The 25983-nt window shown below is 45.0% G+C and overlaps 1 protein-coding gene across 2 annotated transcripts in view; it reads right to left on the bottom strand.

Moving 5' to 3' along the window:
• mrps18b (mitochondrial ribosomal protein S18B) overlaps positions 1-25899 on the bottom strand; it is a 30917-nt gene extending 5018 nt beyond the window's left edge. Inside the window, exons 1-3 of one of the 2 annotated variants that reach the window (XM_059970863.1) lie at positions 25383-25899; positions 5977-6039; positions 2809-2938 (exon numbers count right to left, since the gene is read on the bottom strand). In XM_059970863.1, coding sequence (XP_059826846.1) covers positions 2809-2938; positions 5977-6039; positions 25383-25445 — 256 coding nt within the window. In that variant the 5' untranslated portion in view covers positions 25446-25899. The remainder of the gene's footprint in view (positions 1-2808; positions 2939-5976; positions 6040-25382) is intronic. The other variant, XM_059970864.1, reaches the window with a different exon arrangement.
• Between the last annotated feature and the right edge of the window lie 84 nt (positions 25900-25983).

Genomic DNA, 25983 nt, shown 5'->3' with positions numbered 1-25983 from the left:
GTGATCCACCAGTCTAATGCAAGGAAAAGGATGATCAAGTTCAAGGCCATTTGTCTTTAGTCAAAACGCTGAGCTAGACATTCACAGAGTCATTACAGATTGGTCCAATCCAGTTAGCCTTTTCCCCGTCTTTCCCTGCAACTCAGCTCACTCCTGAACCAATGAAAGTTTGGCAGATGGGAACAAGTTCTAGGTGTTCACTTATCAGAATCCTTGGTTTAGCACACACAAAATAACGGGAGAACTCAGCAAGTTAGCCAATATCAATGAACAGAAATAAACAGTCAACATTTTGGACAGAGACCCTTCATAAATTTTGGGCAGCACTGTAGAGTTGTGGTTAATATTACAGCACAAATGACCTGGGTTCAATTCCGCTGCTGTTTTTAAAGGAGTTTCTAGGTTCTGACCATGACTGCTTGGATTTCCTCTGGATGCTCCGGTTTCCTCCCACATGGGTTAGTAGGTTAATTGGTCAAAGGGGTGTAAGTGGGTTAGAGAGGCCCGTTACTGTGCTGAAAAGTCAGGACTATAAAGGATTGGAAAAGAAGCCAGAATAAAAGGTGGGGGGGCAGGGGGGAAGAGTACAAGCTGGCAGGTCACTGGTGAGACCAGGTAGGTGGGTGGGGAAGGAAGTTGATAGGTGGAAGAGGAATCTAATAGAAGTCAGTGGCATAAAGGGAAGGAGGTGGGGAATGAGAGTGAGGTGATGGCATGTCATAAGGGTGAGGGAGGAGAAGAGAAGTAGTGAAGGGGCTACCTTCCCTCAAATGTTGTCTCACCTGCCAACTTGTACTTCTCCCCTTCCCTCTTCTGGCTTCTGCCCCCTTCCTTCCCAGTCCTGATGAAGGATCTCGGCCCAAATCGTCGACTGTTTATACTATCCATAGATGCTGTCTAACCTGCTAAGTTCCTCCAGCATTTTGTACGTGTTCCTCGAGATTTCCAGCATCTTCAGAATCTCGTGTTTATCTTTAGTTTAATGCAGTCCATGGAAGAATCAAGCAATGCCCCAAAGGGTACCTGAAAGTGGGCCCACTGTTTCTGTCCCCTGCCTGACAAAAAAAACTCACCCGACCGCCTCTGCATCCAGAAATGCGAACCTTAGCCTAGGATAGACTGATGAACAAGAGTCTACGGAGCTAGCGATGGCAATTCCAAACACTTAGAACCCTGTATGGAAAGAAATCTCTCCTCACCCTGATCCAAAATGTCCAATTTCTTCTATTCCCAGTTCCAGACCCAAGGTATGCGGAAACAGCAGTTACTCTCAAAGTCAAAGTAAATTTATTAACAAAGGACTTGTATGTTTCCATGTACCACCTTGAGATGCATTTTTTTGCAGCCATTTAAAGGAAAATAAAAGAAATACAATAGAATTTGTGAAAAACTATACATTAACATATGAGACAAACAACCTACGTGCAAAAGAATATAAACTGTGCTAATAAAACAAAATGATAATATAGGTCGACCTTCTATAATCCGGCACCACTGGGACCCGAGGAGTGCCAGATTAGTGGAAATGCCAAATTACAGAAGGGTCACATTAACCAATAGCTAACCGCCTCATCATACCTTTGAAATATCATGTAAATCAGTACATTAGATAATAATGAAACTGAAATACTACAGCAAGTGAAATTTTTATAAAGTAATATACTGTACAGGCAGATAAAATAAAGGGTACAGGTAAATGTACAGGAATTAACTGTTATAGAACAGTTGAGCACTTCTGCTTCTGAAGTGAGACGTTTAGTATACCTTCAGGCAAAGTTACATGTCTGCAAGTGTGTGGTTGTCAGGATCATCAACATCTTCATCTTGAAAATTCAAAAGCTTCAAAAGCTGTTGATGATGGTGGCAGCACATCTGGGTGAGCAGAAATTGGAGAAAGGAGGTCTTCTATACGCCACATTTCACGCGACCGCCAGGTGGCTGGGGATTCGGCGCTGGGCTCTTCCCTCTTCACTCGCAGTTACTGAAGGAATTTTTGTTAGTTTCTTTTCCTCCGCTTAGTAATATGCTTAAATTCAGTGGGTAGCCACGTCTGATCTGAGGTCGTAGGCGGAAGAGAACGGAGCACCAGCCGGATGATACCGGAGAGCAGTGCGCGACTGCTGGCAGGCAGGTGAGAAGGCAGACTGACCCAGCGTGTGCCAGCTCCCCCGCTGCTGGCGGGTGCTGGGTGGCCACGCGTCACGCAAATAATATTAATAAATGGCCTGTCTGTGCTTACAAGACTGCACCAACACGTAAACAGATCTAGCACGACCAAAACAATGCACAGCAGATTGGTACGGGGGGGCCCCAGGAAATTTGAAATTACAGTTGCGCCGAAAAGTTGAACTCAGTGCCGGAGGAACCGGATTACAGGTAGTCGGATTAGTGAAGGTCGACCTGTACTGAGAACATGAATTGTAGAATGCTTGAGAGTGAGTGTAGGTTGTGGCATCAGTTCGGAGTTGCATTGAGTGAAGTTATCCATGCTGCTTCAGAAGCCTGATGGCTGTAGGGTAATAACTATTCCTGAAGCCGATGGTGTAGGATGTAAGGCTCCTTTGCCCATGGTGAGGGTCTGCTTTCTTGTGGCAGTGCTTCCATGGAAACATGCTTAATGGTGAGGAGGGCTTTGCCTGTGAATGACTGGCCCAGAACTTTTGTCCATGTTGGTGCCACCAAAAAAAAAGGAGCTGCACTTTATTATTTTCTATGTATTTGAGAGAGGTTTCCCTCTGAGCCAGTGATCATACCAAGCAGCAGAGGGAGTGCATGGTGCAGTGTGAAGGACTTAAAGATACCAGTTACCTTCACTCTCCAGGTACTCCCATGGCCTTTCCTTGTAGTGTGATATCATATCGAAGGTAGCCTGGTCTGCCGCGGTGCTGAAGGGTCGATGAATCGGTTGCTGTGTCCTCCATTGTGGAACCGTGTTATTCTGGGGGAACACAAGCAAAGCAGAGAATGTAATCCAGGCAAGGTCAACCAAGTCTTATGTACTTTCAACAGACAGATTTGATTTATTACTGTCACATGTTCCAAGACACAGCCAACAGCTTTTGTTTGCAGACCATCCAGACATATCACTGCCACACATACATCCTCTACTCCCTTTACACCCACGACTGTGCTGCCACACACAGCTCCAATCTGCTGATCAAACTCAGATGACACGACTTTGATTGGCCTTATTTTTAGTGGTAAGGAGACAGCCTACAGAGGAGAGGTTAACACCGTGACACAGTGGTGCCAAGATAACAACCTCTCCCTCAATGACAAAAACAACAAAAGAGCTGATCGTAGGAAGGAATGGAGACAGGTTTGCCCCGATCAACATCAATGGGACTGCAGCTGAGAGGCTGAGTAGTTTCAAGTTCCTCGGAATACACATCACTGAAGATCTCACCTGGACTGTACACACCGGCTCTGTGGCAAAAAAACACAACAGCATCTCTTCCATCTCAGGTGACTGAAGAAATTTGGCATGAACCCCCAAATCCTCAAGACCTTCTGCAGGGGAACCATTGAGAGCTTCCTGACTGGCTGTATCACCGCCTGGTATGGGAACCACACCAACCTCAATCGCTGGGCCCTGTAGAGAGTGGTACAGACAGCCCAGCGCATCTATGGATGTGAACTTCCCTCCACTGAGGACATTTAGAGAAAGAAGGCCTGGAAGACCATCGGGGACACCGGTCACCAAACCAAAAACTGTTTCAGCTGCTTCTGTTTGGCAATCGGTATCATAGCATTAAAGCCAGGACTCACAGGCTACGGGAGAGCTTCTTTCTACAAGCCATTAGACATAAATTCACATGTCTGTACATTGCGACGGAGTCACAACGCAAAGATTTTTACTCCCTCACGTTGTGGGACGATGTAAGATTTAAATAAATTCAAACTCATAAACATGTTCAGGTTGCATAAAGTGAAATGCAATTAGAGGTTGCGGAATATAGAGTCAGAGCTTGGAAAGGGTGCTGGGATCTGGAACATACCACCTCAGAAGGTGGAAGAGACAAAGACCTCAAAGTTCAAAGTAAATTTATTACCAAAGTACGTATAAATCACCATATACAATCCTAAGATTTAATTTCTTCTGGGCATACTCAATAAATCTATAGAATAATAACCATGGGAGAATCAGTGAAAAACCACACCAACTTGGGCATTCAACCAGTAGGCAAAAGACAAGAAACTGTGCAAACACAAAAAGAAAATAAATAGTAGAGAACATGAGATGAAGAGTCCTTGAAAGTGAGTCCATAGATTGTGGGAACATTTCAATGATGGGGCAGGTAAAGTTGAGTGAAGTTATCCCCTCTGGTTCAAGAGCCTGAAGGTTGAGGGGTAATAACTGTCCCTGAACCTGGTGTGTGGGTCCTGAGGCTCCTGTACCTTCCTCCTGATGGCAGCAGCAAGAAAAGAGCATGTCCTGGTGATGGATGCTGCATTCCTGCGACTGCATTTCATGTAGACGTGCTCAATGGAGGGAAGGACTGGGCTATATCCACTACCTTCTATTCAAGGTCATTGGTGTTTCCATACCAGGGTGTGATACAGCTCTCCGCTACACATCTATAGAAGTTTAAACATGGAAGCATAATATTTAAGATGTGAATGAGCACTTGAATTGCCATGGGTAATTTGGCTGTGGACTAAGTGTGGGTTTATTGGAGCAGTACAGTCAGATACTTGATAGTCAGCATGGGCAAAGTGAGCTGACCTTTTACACTCAGCACCAATCAATTACCTCAGATCAATAACTATTGGTCACATCTCCCTCAACAGCAATTGGTTTATTTGTCTCCTCGAGGTCCACCACCCTCCTTTACCCTGCACCTGTTCTGATGTAGAGCCTCAACTCAAAACCTTGGCAATTCCTTCCCCCAGCCCAGCGGACACTGCTCAACCCACGGAGCAAACCAGGGGCTTGTTTCCTGCTCCAGATTCCATCACTGCAATCTCACGTCTCCAACTTGCATTCTTCCACCAGCCAAACAAAACACAAGTGCTCTGGAGCCGGGGTTCCCAACCTTCTTTATGCCATGGACCAAAGCCACAAAGCAAAGAGTCCACGACTGCGGGTTGGGAACCCCTGTTCTAGGCTCACTAGAATGTGAGCCCATGGGTTTATTGCTCACATGTACAGTGGAAGGCATTAACAACCAGCACAGTCTAAGGATGTGCTGGCGGCAGCCCGCCAGTGTCGCCAACACAGCATGCCCACAACATTTGTCAACAAGACAGAGACAACAGCAGAACAAACTTCTTCTCCTCCCCACCGGCCCTAGTCCTCGAAAGCCACAGAGCAACAAATATCTCTACAGAGGCACAACAGGACCATGGTTGGTGGGCCCTGAGAACGAGGACCTGTGATTCACGATGGAGGGGTTGGGGGGTGTGAAGTGCTTTGTTTTGATCTGTATTTATTTACTGAGATATAGTACGGAGTAGTCCCCTCTGGCCCTTCGAGACATGCTGCCCAGCAACCCTCCCCCCAGATTTAATCCTAGCCTAATCACCGGACAATTTACAATGATCAATTAACCTACCAACCAGTATGTCTTTGGAGGTAAATCACAGGGAGAACATACAACTGCTTACAGGCAGGGGTGGGAGTTGAACCTGGGTCGCCTGCAGTGTAAAGCGTTGTGCTGACCACTACACTACCGTGCTGCCCCAATTTTGTTGTGCCCAACTTGTTGTATGTGGGCTGCATGGTCTTCTGATGAACACTGTGAGAATGCTATGTTGCAGCAGGAAGTGCAGCAACATGTGTGTGTGGGCCGCTGGCTGCAGCACCTCAGACTGTTTACTCAAATGACACGTTTCACTGTGTGTTTTGATGAGTAAATCTAATCTGGAGCCACAGACAAATCCAGCACAGAATCAGGTTCTTGGACCCACAGAGTCTGCATCAAGTACCCATTTACACTGAACATTACACTAATTCCACTTGATTCTTCCACATACCTGATCAGAATCTGGTTTATCACCCACATACGTCATGAACTTTGTTGTTTTGTGACAACAGCCCTGTGCAGGACATAGAAAAATCTCTGTAAGTTAAAAATAGTGTGAAATAGGAATAGAGAAGCAGTGTATGAGTAGGCCCACAGGAAAATGAATCTCAGAGTTGTATATGGGATATATATGTACTTTGAGAATAAAATTTATTTTGTACTTTGTGTTCCTGGACCATTCAGTAGTCTGCTGATGGAGCATCAAAGAATGAGGGGAGATTTGATAGAGTATATGAAATTATGTGGGATATATATAGATATAGAGACACACACACACACACACAAAATGGAAGCAGGCTTTTTCCACTGAGGCTGCGTGAAACTAGAATTAGAGGTCATGGGTTAAGGGGGAAAGGCGAAATGTTTAAGGGGGAACATCTTCTCTCAGAGGGTGGTGAGAGTCTGGAACGAGCTGCCGACAGAATTATTGGATGTGGGTTTGATTTCAACATTTAGGAAAGTCTAGATAGATAAATAGATGGAAGGGATACGGAGGGCATGTTGATGAAAATAAGCAGCAAAGTAGCTCAGCATGAACCAGATGGGCCAAAAGACCTGTTTCTGTGCTGTACTGCTCTCTGACTCTAAGTTGTGCCTAAACATTGAGTGTTGGGTCTTCAGACCTTCTCCCTGATGGTGGTAATAAACATCCTGGCTGGTGAGGGTCCTTAATGATGGATTCTGCCTTCTTGCGACACCACCTTTTGAAGATGTCCTCAATGGTGGGGACATCTACTTCCTCCGGATATTACTGCTCATCAATACGAAAGTGCCAATTTACAAACGCCTGTCATTGGAATGTGGGCGGAGACCAAAGGATCTGGGAAACCCCACAGAGTCGCTGGGGGTATGTGTAAATAACACTTGCAGGGTTAGGATTATTCAAAATCATTGTTCTGAAGAGGAGAGAAGGGAAAACTGATTCCAGAGGTGGGTTCAGTACTACAGAAGCCAGACGTGTCACCCTTAGAACCAAGAAAATGATGACCAGCCTGGACTTAATTTGACAAAGGACATGTTTCCCACGCCGTGATTTTCTATTTCATGACTACGACTCTAGAAATGACAAAAAATCCCCCAATTTAAAAAGTCCCTAGTTTTGCGTGTTCAAGGGTGATTGTATCTTACTTGTGCTGTCAAAACATTCCAAAGTCTTTCATAAAGGGAACTGCCTTCGATGGAATGAAGTAGCTTATTGGGGTAAAAAGGCACTTGGCACAAAGCAACAGGCCAAAGAGCTTTGAGGTGAGTGACGAGTTTAGTTTTTTTTGCATGTTTACGCAAGGACAAGGCATGATTTGCTACAAAGCCACTGCCACATTTTAATCCTGTGCTGTACCAGATTTTAACCAGACACAACAGCATTGAGGTTATCTACTGCAGCACCAGCGACCCGGGATCAATCCCACCGCTTCCTTAAGGAGTTTGTACATCCTCCGTGACCACGTGGGTTTCCTCGGGTGCTCCAGTTTCCTCCCACATTCCAAAGACATATAGGTTAATACAGGGGTCTTCTATGCCATGGACCCCTACCATTAACCGAGAGAAACCCCTGGGTCATGAGGCTAATTGGTCACACGTATAATTGGGCAGTACAGCCACGTTGGGCTGGAAGGCCCGTTACTGCGCTGTACGCCTCCGAGTAAAAATAAATAATAAGAAAGGATGCTCTCAGTCATCATTAAGGTGGGGGTCATATTTATTTGACAAGAATAAATTTGTACATCATCTTTCAATCTTGTTCACCTCCTTCACAAGTAACCCACCCCCCACCACTGAGCACACTTACATGGAGCAGTGCCAGAAGAAAGCAGCATCCAACATCGAGAACAACACTCCCCACCCCCAGCACCATCCAGGCCACAAGAACATCAGACATTGGAGCAGAATTGGGCCGTTTAGCCCAGCAGGTCTGCTCTGCCATTTCTTCATGGCTGATCTATTTCCTTCTCAACCCCATTCTCCTGCCTTTTCCAGTGTGCTCTTCTCTATTACACTAAGGCAGGAGATCCCACACCACCAGGTCCGCATTTCAGATTTGACTTCCATATCCATGATTAAAAATTAACTTCTTTCATAAATTGCCCTGGCCCAATCGCACAGAGGAACTCCTAAGTGATGCCAGCCAATCAATTCATCCAACACTTCTGACTGATGTTGCTTCCACCATTGGGCTGCTTCCCTTGCCCTCGACAACAACATGCCGCATTGTTAGAGGAGGGATATCGCCAATTCTGATGACCGGTGAGTGGCCTTGGCAATCATTTATGACTATCGTCAACTCCTCCTCCGACTGGTTATTTCCAGCTCATACTCTGCTGATGAACAATGGGGACTACCAATAGGTGTACCACCTCTGTTTTGATTGATAGCCATCTGTGCCTATCAACTTTTTTGTATCCCTAATCACATGGGAGAAATAAGATTCTTTTTCTGGTTGATCACCCTCATTCCTGAGCCAACATATTATAAAGGGCATATTACAGAGCAAAAATACTGGAAAGTTAAGAGGCTTTCATACAAATTAGCCAGAAAAAGTGGCACACCTGAGGACTGGGAGAAATTCAGAGTCCAGCAGAGGAGGACAAAGGGCTTAACTAGGAAAGGGAAAAAAGATTATGAGAGAAAGCTGGCAGGGAACATAAAAACTGACTGTAAAAGCTTTTATAGATATGTGAAAAGAAAAAGATTGGTTAAGACCAATGTAGGTCCCTTACAGTCAGAAACAGGTGAATTGATCATGGGGAACAAGGACATGGCAGACCAATTGAATAACTACTTTGGTTCTGTCTTCACTAAGGAGGACATAATCTTTTTGAAATAGTAAGGGACCGAGGGTCCAGTGAGATGGAGGAACTGAGGGAAATACATGTTGGTAGGGAAGTGGTGTTAGGTAAATTGAAGGGATTAAAGGCAGATAAATCCCCAGGGCCAGAGGGTCTGCATCCCAGAGTGCTTAAGGAAGTAGCCCAAGAAATAGTGGATGCATTAGTGATAATTTTTCAAAACTCTTTAGATTCTGGATCAGTTCCTGAGGATTGGAGGGTGGCTAATGTAACCCCACTTTTTAAGAAAAGGAGGGAGAGAGAAACCAGGGAATTATAGACCGGTTAGTCTGACATCGTTGGTGGGGAAAATACTAGAGTCAGTTATCAAAGATGTGATAACAGCACATTTGGAAAGCGGTGAAATCATCGGACAAAGTCAGTATGGATTTGTGAAAGGAAAATCATGTCTGACGAATCTTATAGAATTTTTTGAAGATGTAACTAGTAGAGTGGATAGGGGAGAACCACTGGATGTGGTATATTTGGATTTTCAAAAGGCTTTTGACAAGGTCCCACACAGGAGATTAGTGTACAAACTTAAAGCACACGGTATTGGGAGTATGGTATTGATGTGGACAGAGAATTGGTTGGTAGACAGGAAGCAAAGAGTGGGAGTAAACGGGACCTTTTCAGAATGGCAGGCAGTGACTAGTGGGGTACCGCAAGAATCAGTGCTGGGACCCCAGTTGTTTACAATATATATTAATGACTTAGACGAGGGAATTAAATGCAGCATCTCCAAGTTTGCGGATGACACAAAGCTGGGCGGCAGTGTTAGCTGTGAGGAGGATGCTAAAAGGATGCAGGGTCACTTGGATAGGTTAGGTGAGTGGGCAAATTCATGGCAGATGCAATTTAACGTGGATAAATGTGAGGTTATCCACTTTGGTGGCAAGAACAGGAAAACAGATTATTATCTGAATGGTGGCCAATTAGGAAAAAGGGAGGTGCAACAAGACCTGGGTGTCATTGTACACCACTCATTGAAGGTGGGCATGCAGGTACAGCAGGCGATGAAAAAGGCGAATGGTATGTTGGCATTCATAGCAAGAGGATTCGAGTTCAGGAGCAGGGAGGTTCTACTGCAGTTGTACAAGGCCTTGGTGAGACCACACCTGGAGTACTGTGCGCAGTTTTGGTCCCCTAATCTGAGGAAAGACATTCTTGCCAGAGAAGGAGTACAGGGAAGGTTCACCAGATTTGATTCCTGGGATGGCAGGACTTTCATATGAAGACTGGATCGACTGGGCATATACTCGCTGGAATTTAGAAGATTAAGGGGAGATCTTATTGAAACGTTTAAAATTCTAAAGGGATTGGACAGGCTAGATGCAGGAAGTTTGTTCCCCATGTTGGGGGAAGTCTAGAACGAGGGGTCACAGTTTAAGGATAAAGGAGAAGCTTTTTAGGACTAAGATGAGGAGAAGCTTCTTCACACAGAGAGTGGTGAATCTGTGGAATTCTCTGCCACAGGAAACAGTTGAGGCCGGTTCATTGGCTATATTTAAGAGGAAGTTAGATATGGCCCTTGTGGCTGAAGGGATCAGGGGGTATGGAGAGAAAGCAGGTACAGGGTTCTGAGTTGGATGATCAGCCATGATCATACTGAATGGCGGTGCTGGCTCGAAGGGCTGAATGGCCTACTCCTGCACCTATTTTCTATGTTTCTATGTTTCAAATGCCAACAGAAGGCAACTAAAAAAGTCATTAAGAGGGTAAAGATGGAATACAAAAGTTAGCTAACCAATGTTTCTTCAGATACACAAAGTGTAAAAGAGAGTTGAGAGTGCATATTGAACCACTGGAAAATGATGCTGGAGAGGTAGTAATGGTGAACAAACTGAGTAAGTATTTTGCATCTGTATGGTGGTAGTTCCAAGTGTAGGGGCATGAAGTGCGTGAAGTTACCATTACTAAGAAGGTTCTTGGGAAACTGAAAGGTCTGAAGGTAGATAAATCACCTGGACCAAACGGTATACACCCCAGGGTTCTAAATGAGGTGGCTGAAGAGATTTTGGAGGCATTAGTAGTGATCTTTCAAGAATCACTAGATTCTGCAATGGTTCTAGAAGACTGGAAAATTGCAAGTGTCATTCCACTCTTCAAGATGGGAGACTGCGCAGAGGCATGACGACAGCCAGTTGAGTGTGAACAGTTTAAAAAGAAGGCAGCCATATCCAGCAGGCTTTGGCTCCACGGGCTTCAGCGGTAACGGGACAAGGTGAGGCAGTTGTTGATTGCTAGAGGAGGTAGTATGTGTGTGAGGACATTTTTCTGCGGTTGGTGTCAGATGTGGGAGGTACTGGAGTCTCTTGGCGTCCCGGACGGCCACATCTGCACCCGGTGCACCGAGATGCAACTCCTAAGGGACCGTGCTAGGGAACTGGAGCTGCAGCTCGATGACCTTCGTCTGGTCAGGGAGAGTGAGGAGGTGATAGAGAGGAGTTATAGACAAGTGGTCACTCCGGGTCCATGGGGGACAGAGAAATCGGTCACAGTCAGGAGAGGGAAGGGGAAGAGTCAGGTACTAGAGAGTACCCCTGTGGCTGTGCCCCTTGACAATAAGTACTCCTGTTTGAGTACTAAGGCAACACGAGCGAATCTGCAGATGCTGGAAATAAATAAATAACACAAAATGCTGGCAGAACTCAGCAGGCCAGACAGCATCCATGGGAGGAGATAGTGATGACATTTCAGGCCGAAACCCTTCATCAGGAGTGAAGTAACATGGGATGGTGGAGAGGGGATAAGAAGTGGGGGGAGGGATGAAGTAGAGAGCTGGGAAGTGATAGGCTGAAGGGAAACGGGCTGGGGGAAGTGGAGAATTATGGGAAATAAAAGAGAAAGAAAGGTAGGGCTGGGGGGAGATTATGGTGAGGGGGGAAAAGAGAGAGAAAGAGAACCAGACAAAAATTATAGATAGGATGGGGTAAGGTGGGGGGCAGGGGTATCAACGGAGGTCAGTGAGTTGGATGTTCATGCCGGCAGGTAGGAGGCTACCTAGGCGGGAGATAAGGTATTGCTCCATCGTCCTGCGTGTGGCCTCATCTTGACGGTAGAGGAGGCCATGGACAGACAGGTTGGAGTGGGAGTGGTCTGTGGAATTGAAGTGTGTGGCCACAGGGAGATCCCGCCACTGCTGGAGAACAGGGCGCTGGTGTTCGGCGAAACGGTCTCCCAGTCTGCGGCGGGTCTCCCCAATGTATAAATGGCCACATCAGGAGCACTGGATACAGTATATCACCCCAGATGACTTGCAGGTGAAGTGGTGCCTCACCTGAAAGGACTGTCTGGGGCCTGGGATGGTGGTGAGGGAAGAAGTGTGGGGGCAGGTATAGCACTTCTTTCGTTTGCAGGGATGAGTGCCCGGAGGGAGGTCGGTGGGGAGGGATGGGGGGGATGGATGGACAAGGGAGTCGCGTAGGGAGCGATCCCTGCGGAAAGCCGAGAGTGGGGGGGAGGGGAAGATGTGGCTGCTGGTGGGATCCCGTAGGAGGTGGCGGAAGTTACGGAGTATTATACGTTGGATCTGTAGGCTGGTAGGGTGATAGGTGAGGACCAGGGGGACTCTATCCCTGGTGGGCTGGTAGGGGGATGGGGTGAGGGCAGAGGTGTGTGAAATACGGGAGACACGATGGAGGGCAGAGTTGATAGTGGTCGAAGGGAAGCCCCTTTCTTTAAAAAAGGAAGACATCTCCTTTGTCCTAGAATGAAAGGCCTCATCCCAAGAACAGATGCGGTGGAGGCGGAGGAATTGAGAGAAAGGGATAGCATTTTTGCAGGAGACGGGATGGGAGGAGGAATAGTCCAAGTAGCTGTGAGAGTCTGTAGGTTTGTAGTCGACATTGGTGGATAGGCTGTCTCCAGAGATAGAAACAGAAAGATCTAGAAAGGGGAGGGAGGTGTTGGGAAATAGACCAGGTGAATTTGAGGGCTGTTTGAGTACTGTTGGGGGGGGGAGAAGCCTACCTGGGGAAAGCAACAGTGGCCATGCCTCTGGCACAGAGTCTGGCCCTGTGGCTCAGAAGGGTAGGGAAAGGAAGAGGAAGGTAGTAGTGATAGGGGGATCTATAGGTAGGGGTTCAGACAGGCGTTTCTGTGGATGCAGGAAGGAAACTCGGATGGTAGTTTGCTTCCCAGGTGCCAGGGTCTGGGATGTTTCTGATAGTGTCCAAGATATCTTGCGGTGGGAAATCCCCTGGACTGGATGGCTTGCATCCAAGGGTCTTAAGGGAAGTGGCAGTCGGGATTGTGGTAATTAGTGATAATTTTTCAAAACTTGCTGGACTCGGCAATGGTCCTGACAGATTGGAAAAATGCTAATGTAACTCCTTTATTTAAGAAGGGCAATAGACAGAAGGCTGGGAATTATAGGCCAGTTAGCCTAACATCTGTGGTTGGCAAAATGTTGGAATCGATAATTAAGGAAACAGTAACAGGGCATTTGGATAAACATAGCTTAATAGGACAAAGTCAGCATGGCTTTACAAAAGGGAAGCCATGTTTGACAAATTTGTTGGAGTTCTTTGAGGACATAACATATAGGGTAGATAAAGGGGAACCAGTGGATGTGGTTTATTTGGACTTCCAAAAGGCATTTGACAAGGTGCCACACCAAAGGTTATTACTTAAAGTAAAAAATCATGGGATTGGGGATAATATTCTGGCATGGGTGGAGGATTGGCTTTCTAACAGAAAACAGAGAGTTGGGATAAATGGTTTATTCTCAGACTGGCAGTTGGTGACTAGTGGTGTTCCGCAGGGGTCGGTGTTGGGACCCCAACTCTTTACAATCTATATTAATGATTTGGAGAAAGGGACTAAGTGCAACATATCGAAGTTTGCTGATGACACAAAGATGGGAGGGAGTGTAATGAGTGCGGAGGACATTGAAACCCTGCAGGGGGACATAGATAGGCTGAGTGATTGGGCAGACATTTGGCAGATGAAATATAATACTGACAAGTGTGAGGTCTTGCACTTTGGCAGGAAAAATAATAGAGCAAGTTATTATCTGAATGGAGAGAAACTGGAAAGTGCTTCTGTGCAAAGGCATCTGGGGGTCCTGGTGCAGGAAACACAAAAAGTTAGTATGCAAGTGCAGCAGGTGGTCAAGAAGGCCAATGGAATGCTGGCTTTTATTGCTAGGGGGACGGAGTATAAGAACAAGGAGGTATAACTGCAGTTGTACCGGGTATTGGTGAGACCACACCTGGAGTACTGCGTGCAGTTCTGGTGTCCATATTTAAGAAAGGACATACTGGCTCTCGAGGCAGTGCAGAGAAGGTTCACTAGGTTAATTCCGGGGATGGGTGGGTTGATGTATGATGAGAGGTTGAGTAGATTGGGATTCTACTCATTGGAGTTCTGAAGAATGAGAGGCGATCTTATTGAAACATATAAGATTGTGAAGGGGCTTGACCGGGTGGATGCGGGGAGAATGTTCCCAATGATGGGTGAAACTAGGATTAGGGGGCATAATCTTAAAATAAGGGGATGCCGTTCCAGGACTGAGATGAGGAGAAATTTCTTCACTCAGAGGGTAGTGGGGCTGTGGAATTTACTGCCCCAGAAAGCTGTGGAAGCTACTACACTCAATAAATTCAAAACGGAGATAGACATTTTCCTGGATAAAAATGACATTACGGGATACGGTAAGTGGACATGAGGCTAGGTTTAGATCAGCCATGTGATCTCCTGGGCCAGTTTTCGATAGCCTGGATGGGTCGGAGAGGAATTTTCCAGATTTTTTCTCCTCAATTGGCAAATCGTTTATTTCCCCCCCGGGTGATCACATGGGTTTGGGCGGGATGAATAATAAAATAAAATGGGCGGCATGGTGCCCTGTTGGTTGGCACTGTTGCCTTGTGGGATTCGGTGATAACTAGAGTTAAGATTAGATCAGCCATGATCTTGTTGAATGGCGGAGCAGGCTTGAGGGGCTGATTGGCCTACTCCTGCTCCTATCTCTTATGTTCTTACATAACAGCCAGAGGTCATAGTACATATTGGTACCAATGACATAGGCAGGAAAAGGGAAGAGGTCTTGAAAGAAGACTACAGCGAGTTAGGAAGGAAGTTGAAAAGCAGGACCTCAAAGGTAGTAATCTCAGGATTACTGCCTGTGCCATGCAACAGTGAGAATAGGAACAGAATGAGGTGGAAGATAAATGCGTGGCTGAGGGATTGGAGCAGGGGGCAGGGATTCAGATTTCTGGATCATTGGGACCTCTTTTGGGGTGGGTGTGACCTGTACAAAAAGGACGGGATGCACTTGAATCCCAGGGGGACCAATATCCTGGGGGGCAGGTTTGATAGAGCTGTTGGGGAGGGTTTAAACTAGTTTGGCAGGGGGGTGGGAATCAGAATGTGAGTGCAGGGATTAAGGTAGAAGGACAAGGGCATGATGCTAAGAGTTCTGAGTTGATGAGGAAGGACAGGCAGGGGACAGAACATAATTGTAGCCAGTTAAAGGGGTTGAAATGTGTCTATTTCAATGCTAGGAGTATTAGGAACAAGGAGGATGAACTTAGAGCATGGATTAGTACATGGAACTATGATGTTGTGGCCGTTACTGAAACCTGGTTGGAGGAAGGGCAGGATTGGAAGATGCAGGTCCCAGGGTTCAGGTGTTTTAAAAGGAATAGGATGGGGGTAGGAAAGGGGGGGGGGAGTGGCATTGCTGGTCAGGGATAGTATCACAGCTATAGAAAGGGAGGATGCTGCAGAAAGAGTGTCCACAGAGTCAGTCTGGGTGCAAGTCAGAAATAGGAAGGGATCAATCACTGTGCTGGGAGTAGTCTATAGGCCCCCAAATAGCCCTCAGAATACAGAGGAGCAGATAAGCAGGCAGATTTTAGAATGATGCACAAAATACAGGGTAGTAGTTATGGGTGATTTCAACTGCCCTCATATTAACTGGCACCTCCTGAGTGCAAGGGGGATAGATGGGGCTGAATTTGTCAGGCATGTTTCAAGAAGGATTCCTGACACAGTATGTGGACCGGCCGACGAGAGGAGAGGCTATACTGGATCTAGTTCTGGGTAATGAACCTGGTCAGGTGACAGACCTCTTGGTGGGGGAGCATTTTGGTGAGAGTGACCACAACTCCCTTTGCTTTCAGCATAGCTATGGAAAGGGATAAAAATCAGCATTAGGGTAAATGGTAAAGTGTTTAACTGGGGAAGGGATAACTTTGAAGGGATGAGGCAGGAACTAGCGAGAGTAAATTGGAAAGAGATGTTCAAAGGGGAAAGTACAGAAGTAATGTGGGAGAAGTTTAGGGACCACTTGAGCTGGGTTCAGGATAGGTTTGTCCCACTGAGGCAAGGAAAAAATGGTAGGAAAAGGAAGCCGTGGCTGACGAAACATGTGAGGCAACTTGTCACGAGGAAAAAGGAAGCATATGTTAGATATAAAAAGCAGGAAATAGGAGGGGCTTGTGAGAAATATAGGGTAGCCAGAAAGGAGCTAAAGAAAGGGCTTAGGAGAGCTCAAAGGGAACATGAGAAGGCCTTGGCATGTAGGATTAAGAACCCCAAGGTGTTCTATGTGTATGTGAAGAATAGGAGGATGATGAGAACGAAAGTGGGACCGCTAAAGGATAAAGAGGGCAACATGTGCCTGGAAGCAGAGGAGGTTGGGGAGGTCCTAAATGAATACTTTGCTTCAGTATTCACAAGTGAAAAGGATCTTGATCAGGATGAGGTTGAAGTAGAGCGGGCCTGTGTGCTGGACAATGTGGAGATTAAGGAAGAAGTAGTGCTGGATCTTCTTAAAAACATTAAGATTGATAAATCCCCAGGGCTGGATATGATACACCCCAGGTTGTTGTGGGAATTGAGAGAAGAGATCACAGGAGCATTAGCTATGATCTTTGAATCCTCTTTGGCTGCAGAGGAAGTGCCGGAGGACCGGAGAATGGCAAATGTAGTTCCCTTGTTTAAAAAAGATAATAGGGAGAAACTTGGGAACTATAGACCGATGAGTCTTACGTCAGTTGTATGCAAACTACTGGAAAGGATTCTTAAGGATAGGATCTACGAGCATTTGGAGAAGTACAGTCTACTCATGGATAGTCAACATGGCTTTGTGAAGGGAAGATCGTGCCTCAGAAGCCTGATTGAGTTTTTTTGAAGAGGTAACAAAAGAAATTGATAAGGGTAGGGCAGTGGATGTGGTCTACATGGACTTTAGCAAAGCATTTGACAAAGTCCCTCTTGAGAGACTCATCCAGAAAGTCATGAGGCGTGGAATAAGTGGAACCTTGGCTTTTTGGATAAAAGATTGGCTTAAATCTATTGTCTATTGTCTAAAGGAAGAAAGCAGCGGGTAGTTGTGGAAGGAAAGTATTCTGCCTGGAGGTCGGTGACTAGTGGAGTGCCGCAAGGATCTGTCTTGTGACGGATTTTCATAAATGACCTGGATGTAGAGGCAGAAGGATGGGTGAGTAAATTTGCGGATGACACCAAGATTGGAGGAGTTGTGGATGGAGCTGTAGGTGGTCGAAGGTTACAAGAGGATATAGACAGGCTGCAGAGTTGGGCAGAAAAATGGCAGATGGAATTCAATCTGGACAAATGTGAGGTGATGCATTTTGGAAGGACAAACCAGAACTCTGAGTACAGAATTAACGGTCAGTTACTTAAGAGTGTGGATGAACAAAGGGACCTTGGGGTTCAAATCCATACATCCCTCAAGGTCGCTGCACAGGTTGATAGGGTAGTTAAGAAGGCCTATGGGATGCTAGGCTTCATTAACAGGGGGATTCATTTCGGTCACTTCATTATAGGAAGGATGTGGAAGCTATGGAGAGGATGTTGCCTGGTTTGGAGAACAAGTCATATGAAGCAAGGTTAGCAGAGCTGGGACTTTTCTCTTTGGAGCGTAGAAGAAAGAGAGGGGACTTGATAGAGGTCTACAAGATTATGAGAGGCATAGACAGGGTGGATAGTCAGTACCTGTTTCCTAGGGCACCAATAGCAAACACCAGAGGGCATATGTACAAAATTAAGGGAGGGAAGTTTAGGGGAGACATCGGGGTAAGTTAGTTAGTTTTTTTTGTGTTTTTGTTTTTATAAACACAGAGGGTTGTGAGTGCCTAGAATGACTTGCCAGGGATGGTGGTGGAGGCTAACACAGGGGTAATTAAGAGCCTCTTGGACAGGCACATGGATGAAAGTAAAATAGAGGGTTATGAGGTAGTGTGGGTTTAATACTTTTTTTAAAAAAAGATTATATGGGTCAGCACAACATGGAAGGCTGAAGGGCCTGTACTGTGCTGTAGTATTCTATGGTTCTATGGGAGAGAGGCAGAAGAAAGAAAATTTTAGGCCCGGTAGTCTGACCTTAGTGGTTGGGAAGATGTTGAAGTCGATTGTTAAGGATGTGGTTTGGGCGTACTTGGAAGCACATGATAAATAGGCTGCAGTCAGCATGGTTTCCTCAAGGGAAAATCTTGCCTATCAAATCTGTTGGAATTCTTTGAAGAAATAACAAGCAGAATAGTCAAAGCAGAATCAGTTGATGTTGTGCATTTGGATTTTCAGAAGGCCTTTAACAAGGTGCCACTCGAGTCTGCTTAACAAGCTACGAGCCCATGGAGGATTCTAGGATAAAGCAGAGACTGACTGGCAGGAGGCAAAGAGTGGGAATAAAGGGAGCCTTTTATGGTTGGCTACTGATGACTAGTGATGTTCCACAGGGATCTATAATGGGACTGATTCTTTTTATGTTATATGTCAATGATGTGGATGGTAGAATTGATAGCTTTGTTGCAAAGTTTGCAGTCGATATGAATTTAGGCAGAGGGACATGTAGTTTAAGGAAGTAGGCTACAGAAGGACTTAGACAAATTAGGAGGATGGGCAAAAAAGTGGCCAATGGACTACAGTTTCAGGAAGTGTATGGTCATGCACTTCGCTAGAAGAAATGAAAGTGCTGACTATTTTCTAAATGGAGAGAAAATACAAAAACCTGAGGTACAAGGGGACTTGGGAGTCCTTGTGCAGGATTCCCTGAAGTTTAATTTGCAGGTTGAGCCTGTGGTGAGGAAGGCAAATGCAATGTTAGCATTCATTTCAAGAGAATTAGAGTATAAAAGCAAGAAAGTAATGTTGAAACTTTTTGAAGTACTGGTGAAGCCTCACTTGGAGTATTGTGAGCAGGTTTGGGCCCCTATTTCAGAAGGGATGTGCTGAAACTGGAGAAGGTTCAAAGGAGGTTCACAAAAATGATTCCAGGTTTGAACAGCTTATCATATGAGAAGAGCGTCTGATGGCTTGGGCCTGTATTGACTGGAATTCAGAAGAATGAGGAGTGACCTCATTGAAACGTATCGAATGGTGAAAGGTCCACAAGACCGTAAGACATAGGAGTAGAATTAGGCCATTCGGCCCATCGAATCTGCTCCGCCATTCCCGGATCCCACTCAACCCCATACACCTGTCTTCTTGCCTTATCCTTTGATGCCCTGACCTGATGGAGTGGATGTGGAGAGGATGTTTCCTTTCTGTGAGTGTCTAAGATGAGAAAGCACAGCCTCAGAATATAGAGGCATCCTTGTTGAACAGAGGTGAGAAGGAATTTCTTTAGCCAAACAGAGGAGAATTTGTGTAATTCATTGCCATAGGTAGCTGTCAAGGTCAAGTCTTTATGTGTATTTAAGACAAGAGGTTGATTAGTCAGGACTTGAAGGGATACGGGGCAAAGGCAGGAGACTGAGGCCGAGAGGAGAAATGGATCAACTATGATGGGACAAATGGCCTAATTCTGCTGCTATATCTTATAAACATTTGTGTAATCTTTATTTCCCACCTATATTTTCCATGTTCAGATGATAAATCTCAGTGTCTTCCCACTCCATGCATTATTATTTTTTTTTAATTAGCACAGATGAGTCTGGTCTCCTAATTTCCTAATGGGAGAATTTACATTCTCCCATTACACTCTTTCACAGTGGAAACACCAAGTTGGATTTATTGCCATAGGCACATCAAACAATCTTGCTGCAAGTGCTCAGCAGATCGAGCAGCATCTGTGGAAGGAAAGGAAGTGCCACTGTTTGAGTTTGAAATGTCAACACTGCCTTCCTCCATAGACACTGCTGGACCTGCTAAGCTCTTTCAGCAGATTGTTGCTACAGATTCTTGTCTACAACCGCCACAACTCCGCCTACTCTTCTCAATGCCACAGGAAAGCATCCAACATAATGAAGACCCTGCACACTCCGGTCATTCTCTTCTACCTCCCTACTGAGCAGATACAAAAGTCTAAAACCACATACCAGCAGGCTCAAGGACAGCTTCTATCTTACTCTTGAACAGACTAGATTGGCCAGATGAGAACTCTTGAGATCACAGTCTACCTTTACGCCTTGCTGTAACACACACAAAAATCCTGAAGGAAGGAATTCGGTCTGAAATATTGATTGTTCATTCCCCTCCATCGATGTTGCCTGACCTGCTGAGTTCCTCCAACTCTGGATTTCCAGCACCAGCAGAATCTTTGTGGTCTCCACCTTATTGCCTGCCTTCACAGCTTTCTCATTTTGGCACGCTGCAGCATAACGATCTCTTAGACACTGGGCAAAGGCCAATAAAAAGCGAGGTGAAAGGAACTGGAGCAGCGGCTCATTCGGCAGAACGAGGAGGTGATGGATAGGAGCTACAGGGAGGTAGTCACCCCCAAGTTACAGGAGGCAAGTATCAGGAGAGGGAAAGGGAATAGGCAGCTCGTACAGAATACCCCTGTGGCCCTCAGTAATAAATATACTGATTTGGAACAAGACTTTGTGCCTTAGAAGGGCAGGGGAGAAGAGGACTGCAGTAATAATACGGGATCCCATAGTAAGAGAAGCAGAAGATTCTGTGTACGTGAAAGAGATACCCAGATGGAATGCTGCCTCACAGCTGCCAAGGTTAGGGATATCTCAGATCATAATGATTGGGAAAATCAGGCTGGATGCCAAGAGACAGAATTTGTAAAATGACTACAAGATGTGTTTTTTGAGCAACTTGTGTTTGAGCCCACTGGGGAAAGGCAACTCTGGACTGGGTGTTGTGCAATGACGCAGATTTGATTAGGGATCTGAAGGTAAAAGGAACCCTTCAGAAGCAGTGATCACCCTGCAGTTTGAGAGGGAAAAGTTAAAGTGAGATTCATCAGTATTACGGTGAAGTAAAGAGAATTACAGAGGCCTGAGAAAGAAGCTGGCCAGTTTATTGGAAGGGGACACTAGGTGGGGCGATGGTTAGAGTTTCTGGGCACCATGGCAGTGCAGCACTTAGTGCAACGCTATTACAGATTGGTGTGTTCCAGAGTTCAACTCCAGTGCCGTCTATACATCCTCCCCGTGGAATGTGTGCCTCCTCCTAGGTACTGCTGTTCCATCCCACAGTCCAAAGTCGTACCGGAAAGACTCTGTCAACTGTCCCATGATCAGGTTAAGGTTGATAAGGGGCTACTAGGGTGACGTGGTTCAAAGGGCCAAAACAGCCTATGCTATGCCGTATCACTAAATAAATAAATCATTTCAGAAGAAAACAAAGTATTCTAAAGGGAGGATGATGCGACCGTGACTGACAAGGGAAGTCCAAGTCAATATAAAAGCAAAAGAGAGGGCATATAATACAGCAAAAATTAGTGGGAAGCTTTTAAAAACCAACAGAAGGCAAATAAAAAAGCATAAGGAGAGAAAAGATGAAATGTGATGGCAAGCTAGCCAATAATACAAAAGAGGATACAACAAGTTTTTCAGATATATAGAGTAAGCAAGGCAAGAGCGGATATTGGAACACTGGGAAATGATGGTAGTAATGTGATCAAAGAAATGGCAGATGAACTTAATGAGTATTTTGTGTTTGTCTTCACTGTGGAAGACACTAGCAACCTGCCAGAATTTCAGAAGCATCAGGGGGCAGAAGTAAGAGTAGTTGCTATTTCTGAGAAGGTGCCTGGGAAACTGAAAGGTCTGAATGTGATGAACCTGGACCAGATGGACGACATCCCAGGGTTCAGAAAGAAGTAGCTGAAGAGATTGTGGAGGCATTAGTAAAGAACTTTCGAGAATCACTAGTTACTGGAATGGTTTCATTGGACTGAAAAATTGCAACTCCCCTCTCTAAGCGAGGAAGGAGGTAGAAGAAAGGAAATTATAGGCAAATTAGCCTGACTTCAGTGGTTGGGAAGATGTTGGAGACTATTTTTAGGGATGATTTTGGCAGTACAGAGCCACATGATAGAGTAGGGCAAAGTCAACAAGGTTTCATTCAAGGGTAAATCTTGTCTGACATATCTGTTGAAATTTTTCAAGGACAAAGAGGTCAGTGGATATTGTTACTTGGACTTTCAGAAGGCCTTTGACAAGGTGGCACACATGAGGTTGCTTAACAAGAGCCCATGGTACTACAGGAAAGGTACTAGCAAGGATAGAAGATTGGCTATCTGGCTGGAGGCAGAGAGTGGGAATAAAGGGGGGTAGTTTTTGGCTGGCTACCAGTGATGAATGGTGATCCACAGGAGTTAATGTTGGGAGCCACTTATTTTCACATAATACAATATATCAATGACTTGGATGAAGAAATTGATGACTTTGTGGCCAGGACTGAGGACAATACAAAAATAGGTGGTGGGGCAGGTAGTGCTGAGGAAGCACAGAGTCTGGAGAAGGACTGAGACAGATTGAGAGAATGGCCAAAGCAGTGGCAGATGGAATACAGTGTAGAGAAGTGTATGTTCACACACTTTGGTAGAAGGAATTTGGAAGAAAATTCAGAAATTAGAGGTGCAAAGGGACTCGTGAGTCCTCGTGCAAGTTTCCCTGAAGGTTATCTTGCAGGTTGTGATTCTGCATAAGAAAGGAAAGTGTAATGTTAGCATTCATTTCAAGAGGACTAGAGTACAAAAACGAGGATGTAATGCTAAGACTTTATAAATCACTGGTCAGACCATACGTGAGCATGTATTATGAGCAGTTTTGGGCCACTTATCTCAGAAAAGATGTGCTGGCATTAGAGGGCCCAGAGGAGAATCACAAGAATGACTCCTGGAATGAAAGGATTAACATATGAGGAGTGTTTGATGGCACTGCAGCTGTACTCGCTGGAGTTTAGAAGAATGATGGGGGCTCTCATTGAAATATGTGATATTGAAAAGTGCAAATAGAGAGGATGTTACTATACTGGGGGAGTCTAAGACTCAGAATAGAGCTGTGCCCATTTGTGCCAAGGAGGAAATTCTTTAGCTAGAGGATAGTGAACCTGTAGAATTTAGTGCCACAGATGGTTATGGAGGACGAGTTAGTGGATATATTTTAAGTGGAGTGGATAGGTCCTTGCTTAGTCAGAGCATCAGAGGTTACGGGGAGAAGGCAGGAGAATGGGGTCGAGAAGGATAATAAATCAGCCATGGTAGCAGACACAATGAGCCAAATGGCTTTCATCTTAACACTTATTCTGTATCCTGTTATAGCTCGTTCCCTTTGTACTAAATATACTGACATGATGAAAAGGTCTGTATGGATAACATAAAGCAAAGTTTAGCACCGTATCTTGGTAAATACAAACCAATCTAACAATTTTACACCTATGCACAGGTGCAATGAAAAACATTATTCACAGCTAATGTGGTATGCCTTGGGCACAGAGCATCAGCAACACAACACTCACACTAAAACATAAATTATATACAACTTTTACACAAAGAAACAGAATTAGAAAAAATGTTTCATATTTAAAACAGAACAACGTTTATTATCATAAGTGTACACATGTACAAAGAAAGCTAATCTTTACTACAAGCACAGGTAGAATGAAAAACTTGCATCAGAATCACAAGCACATGAGATCATACAAACAGAAGTCACAAGAAAAAACATCAATTAAAGATTGAGACTTTTAAAGCCAAGAAACAGGCCCTTTAGCCCCACTTATCTATGCTGACTAAGTTGTCTACCTCAGCTGGTCCTGTATGGCTGTATTTGACCCTGTGAACCTATCCAAATGTCTTCTAAGTCTTGACATTGTACATGTCTTTACTGCTTCCTCAAAGGATTCAAAGTACACTTACTATCAAAGTATGTATGCAGTTTACACCCCCAAAATTCACCTTCTAGAAATTGATTCAATACCTTCTAACTTCTTGTGGAAAAAATTTTGCCTTGTCTCCTTTAAATCTATCCCCCTTGAGCTTTAGCCTCCCAAACATACAGGGGCGCAACTGAGAGCATCCTAACTGGCTGCATCACTGCCTGGTATGGGAACTGTACCTCCCTCAATCGCAGGACTCTGCAGAGAGTAGTGCGGACAGCCCAGTGCATATGTAGATAATGATCTTCCTCACTATTCAGGACATTTACAGAGACGGGTGTGTAAAAAGGGGCCCGAAGGATCACTGGGGACCCGAGTCACCCCAACCACAAACTGTTCCAGCTGCTACCATCTGGGGAACAATGCCGCAGCATAAAAGCAAGAAACAACAGGCTCCAGGGCAGCTTCTTCCACCAGGTCATCAGACTGATTAATTCACACTGATACAATTGTATTTCTATGTTATATTGACCGTCCTGTTGTACATACTATTTATTATAAATTACTATAAATTGCACATTTAGACGGAGACACAAAGTGTTTTATTCCTCATGTAAGTAATAAAGTCAATTCAACTGGTAGTATATTTAGGAGGTACTACCTCAAGGCAACATCCATCATCAAAGATCACCACCACCTGGACTATGCCATCTTTTAGCAGCTACCGTCAAGCAGGAGTTTCACCTATGACCTTGTGTTTCTTCCTCCCCTTCCTTCTAATTCTAACACCTCATCTTTTTTCTCCAGTCCTACTGAAGGGTCTCACCCCGAAACGTCAACTGAGCTGTTCTACCTGCTCTGCTGAGTTCCTGCAGCATTCTGTGCGTGTTGCTAGGATTTCTAGCATCAAACATTTTCTCTTGTTTGTGATTAGAGTTCCCTTTAACCATTCGGTTCTTGAACCAACCAGCACAACCTTAATCACGACAGTTTAGCAGCACTATGACTAGTTTGATCACTTTGCACTAAAACAGACTTGGTTTGTTTGTTCTAATTGAGTTATTTCTTGTTAAAAAAAGTTAGTTTTTCCTGTGAATGCTGCCCTCATAATGTTATGTGCTTGGGATGCTGCTGCAAGTGGGGTTTTCATTGCACCTGTGCCACAATAAACTCGACTTTGAATAAACATAGGAACACTTCAGTTATTCCCCTCATGACTTTACAAACCCTTAAAGATCACCCCTCAGATTTCTACTCTCCAGGGGGAAAATATCCCTATCTATTCACTCTCTCCTAGTAACTCAAGCCCCCTCCACGCCCGGCAACATCCTCGTGTATCTTTTCCTGCATCCTCGGGCAGCTTAATCACATCCTTCCTTTGCATGAGCGACCAGAAATGCACACATTACAAACGTGATCTCACAACAAGCTAAAAGTTTAACCGCACAAATTCTTCAGCCAAGGGTAAACTACTTGTATAGGCACGTGACAAATAACTTACCAGTAAAGTCCTGCCAAGCACAGTCCTAAATTGGAGCCTCAAGCCATTCACCAACGCTGCCATCTTCTCGCCCCAAAAGTTGAAAGGTCACGCTCCCCGCCAATATTTCCAAAAAAATTCCAAACTAAAATATGCACACCTGCCACGATTTTATCGCCGAAGAGAAGATGCGCGATTTTCTTTTGTTTTTTCAATCAAAAACCGAAACTTAACCTAATTAAAATACGGGAGTTCAGCAGCGCCGCCGTGTTGCCCAAAAATTGGCTTTCAAAAAAGTCGATTCCGCTTTAAAAATAATGAAGAACGCGGCATCGGAATTCCTTCAGACTTTTGGCATCTGAGGTAATAATATCTTTCGGTTATAATTGTGCAAAACTTGTCGAAATATTTTCGACCAACGCCTAGGTATCACGTGACTCGTTTATGTTTCTCGGCTGTTTACCGAGGAAAAGGTTGTGCTCGTGGACAGTGTTAATATTCATTAACGCCGCTAATCTTCAAACCAAACTGCGCGCAATTTATTGGACGTAAATAAGAAACATACCGAACTGTTTGATATTAAAACATAAATTTGGGGTTTCGCACGTCGGCTTCAATGCGC

Source organism: Hypanus sabinus, chromosome 5 (genome assembly GCF_030144855.1).
Source record: "Hypanus sabinus isolate sHypSab1 chromosome 5, sHypSab1.hap1, whole genome shotgun sequence".
In the NCBI taxonomy this organism is placed as follows: Eukaryota; Metazoa; Chordata; class Chondrichthyes; order Myliobatiformes; family Dasyatidae; genus Hypanus; species Hypanus sabinus.
Note: the sequence above shows the minus strand (reverse complement) of the source record. Positions and strands in the feature narration are given on the sequence as shown.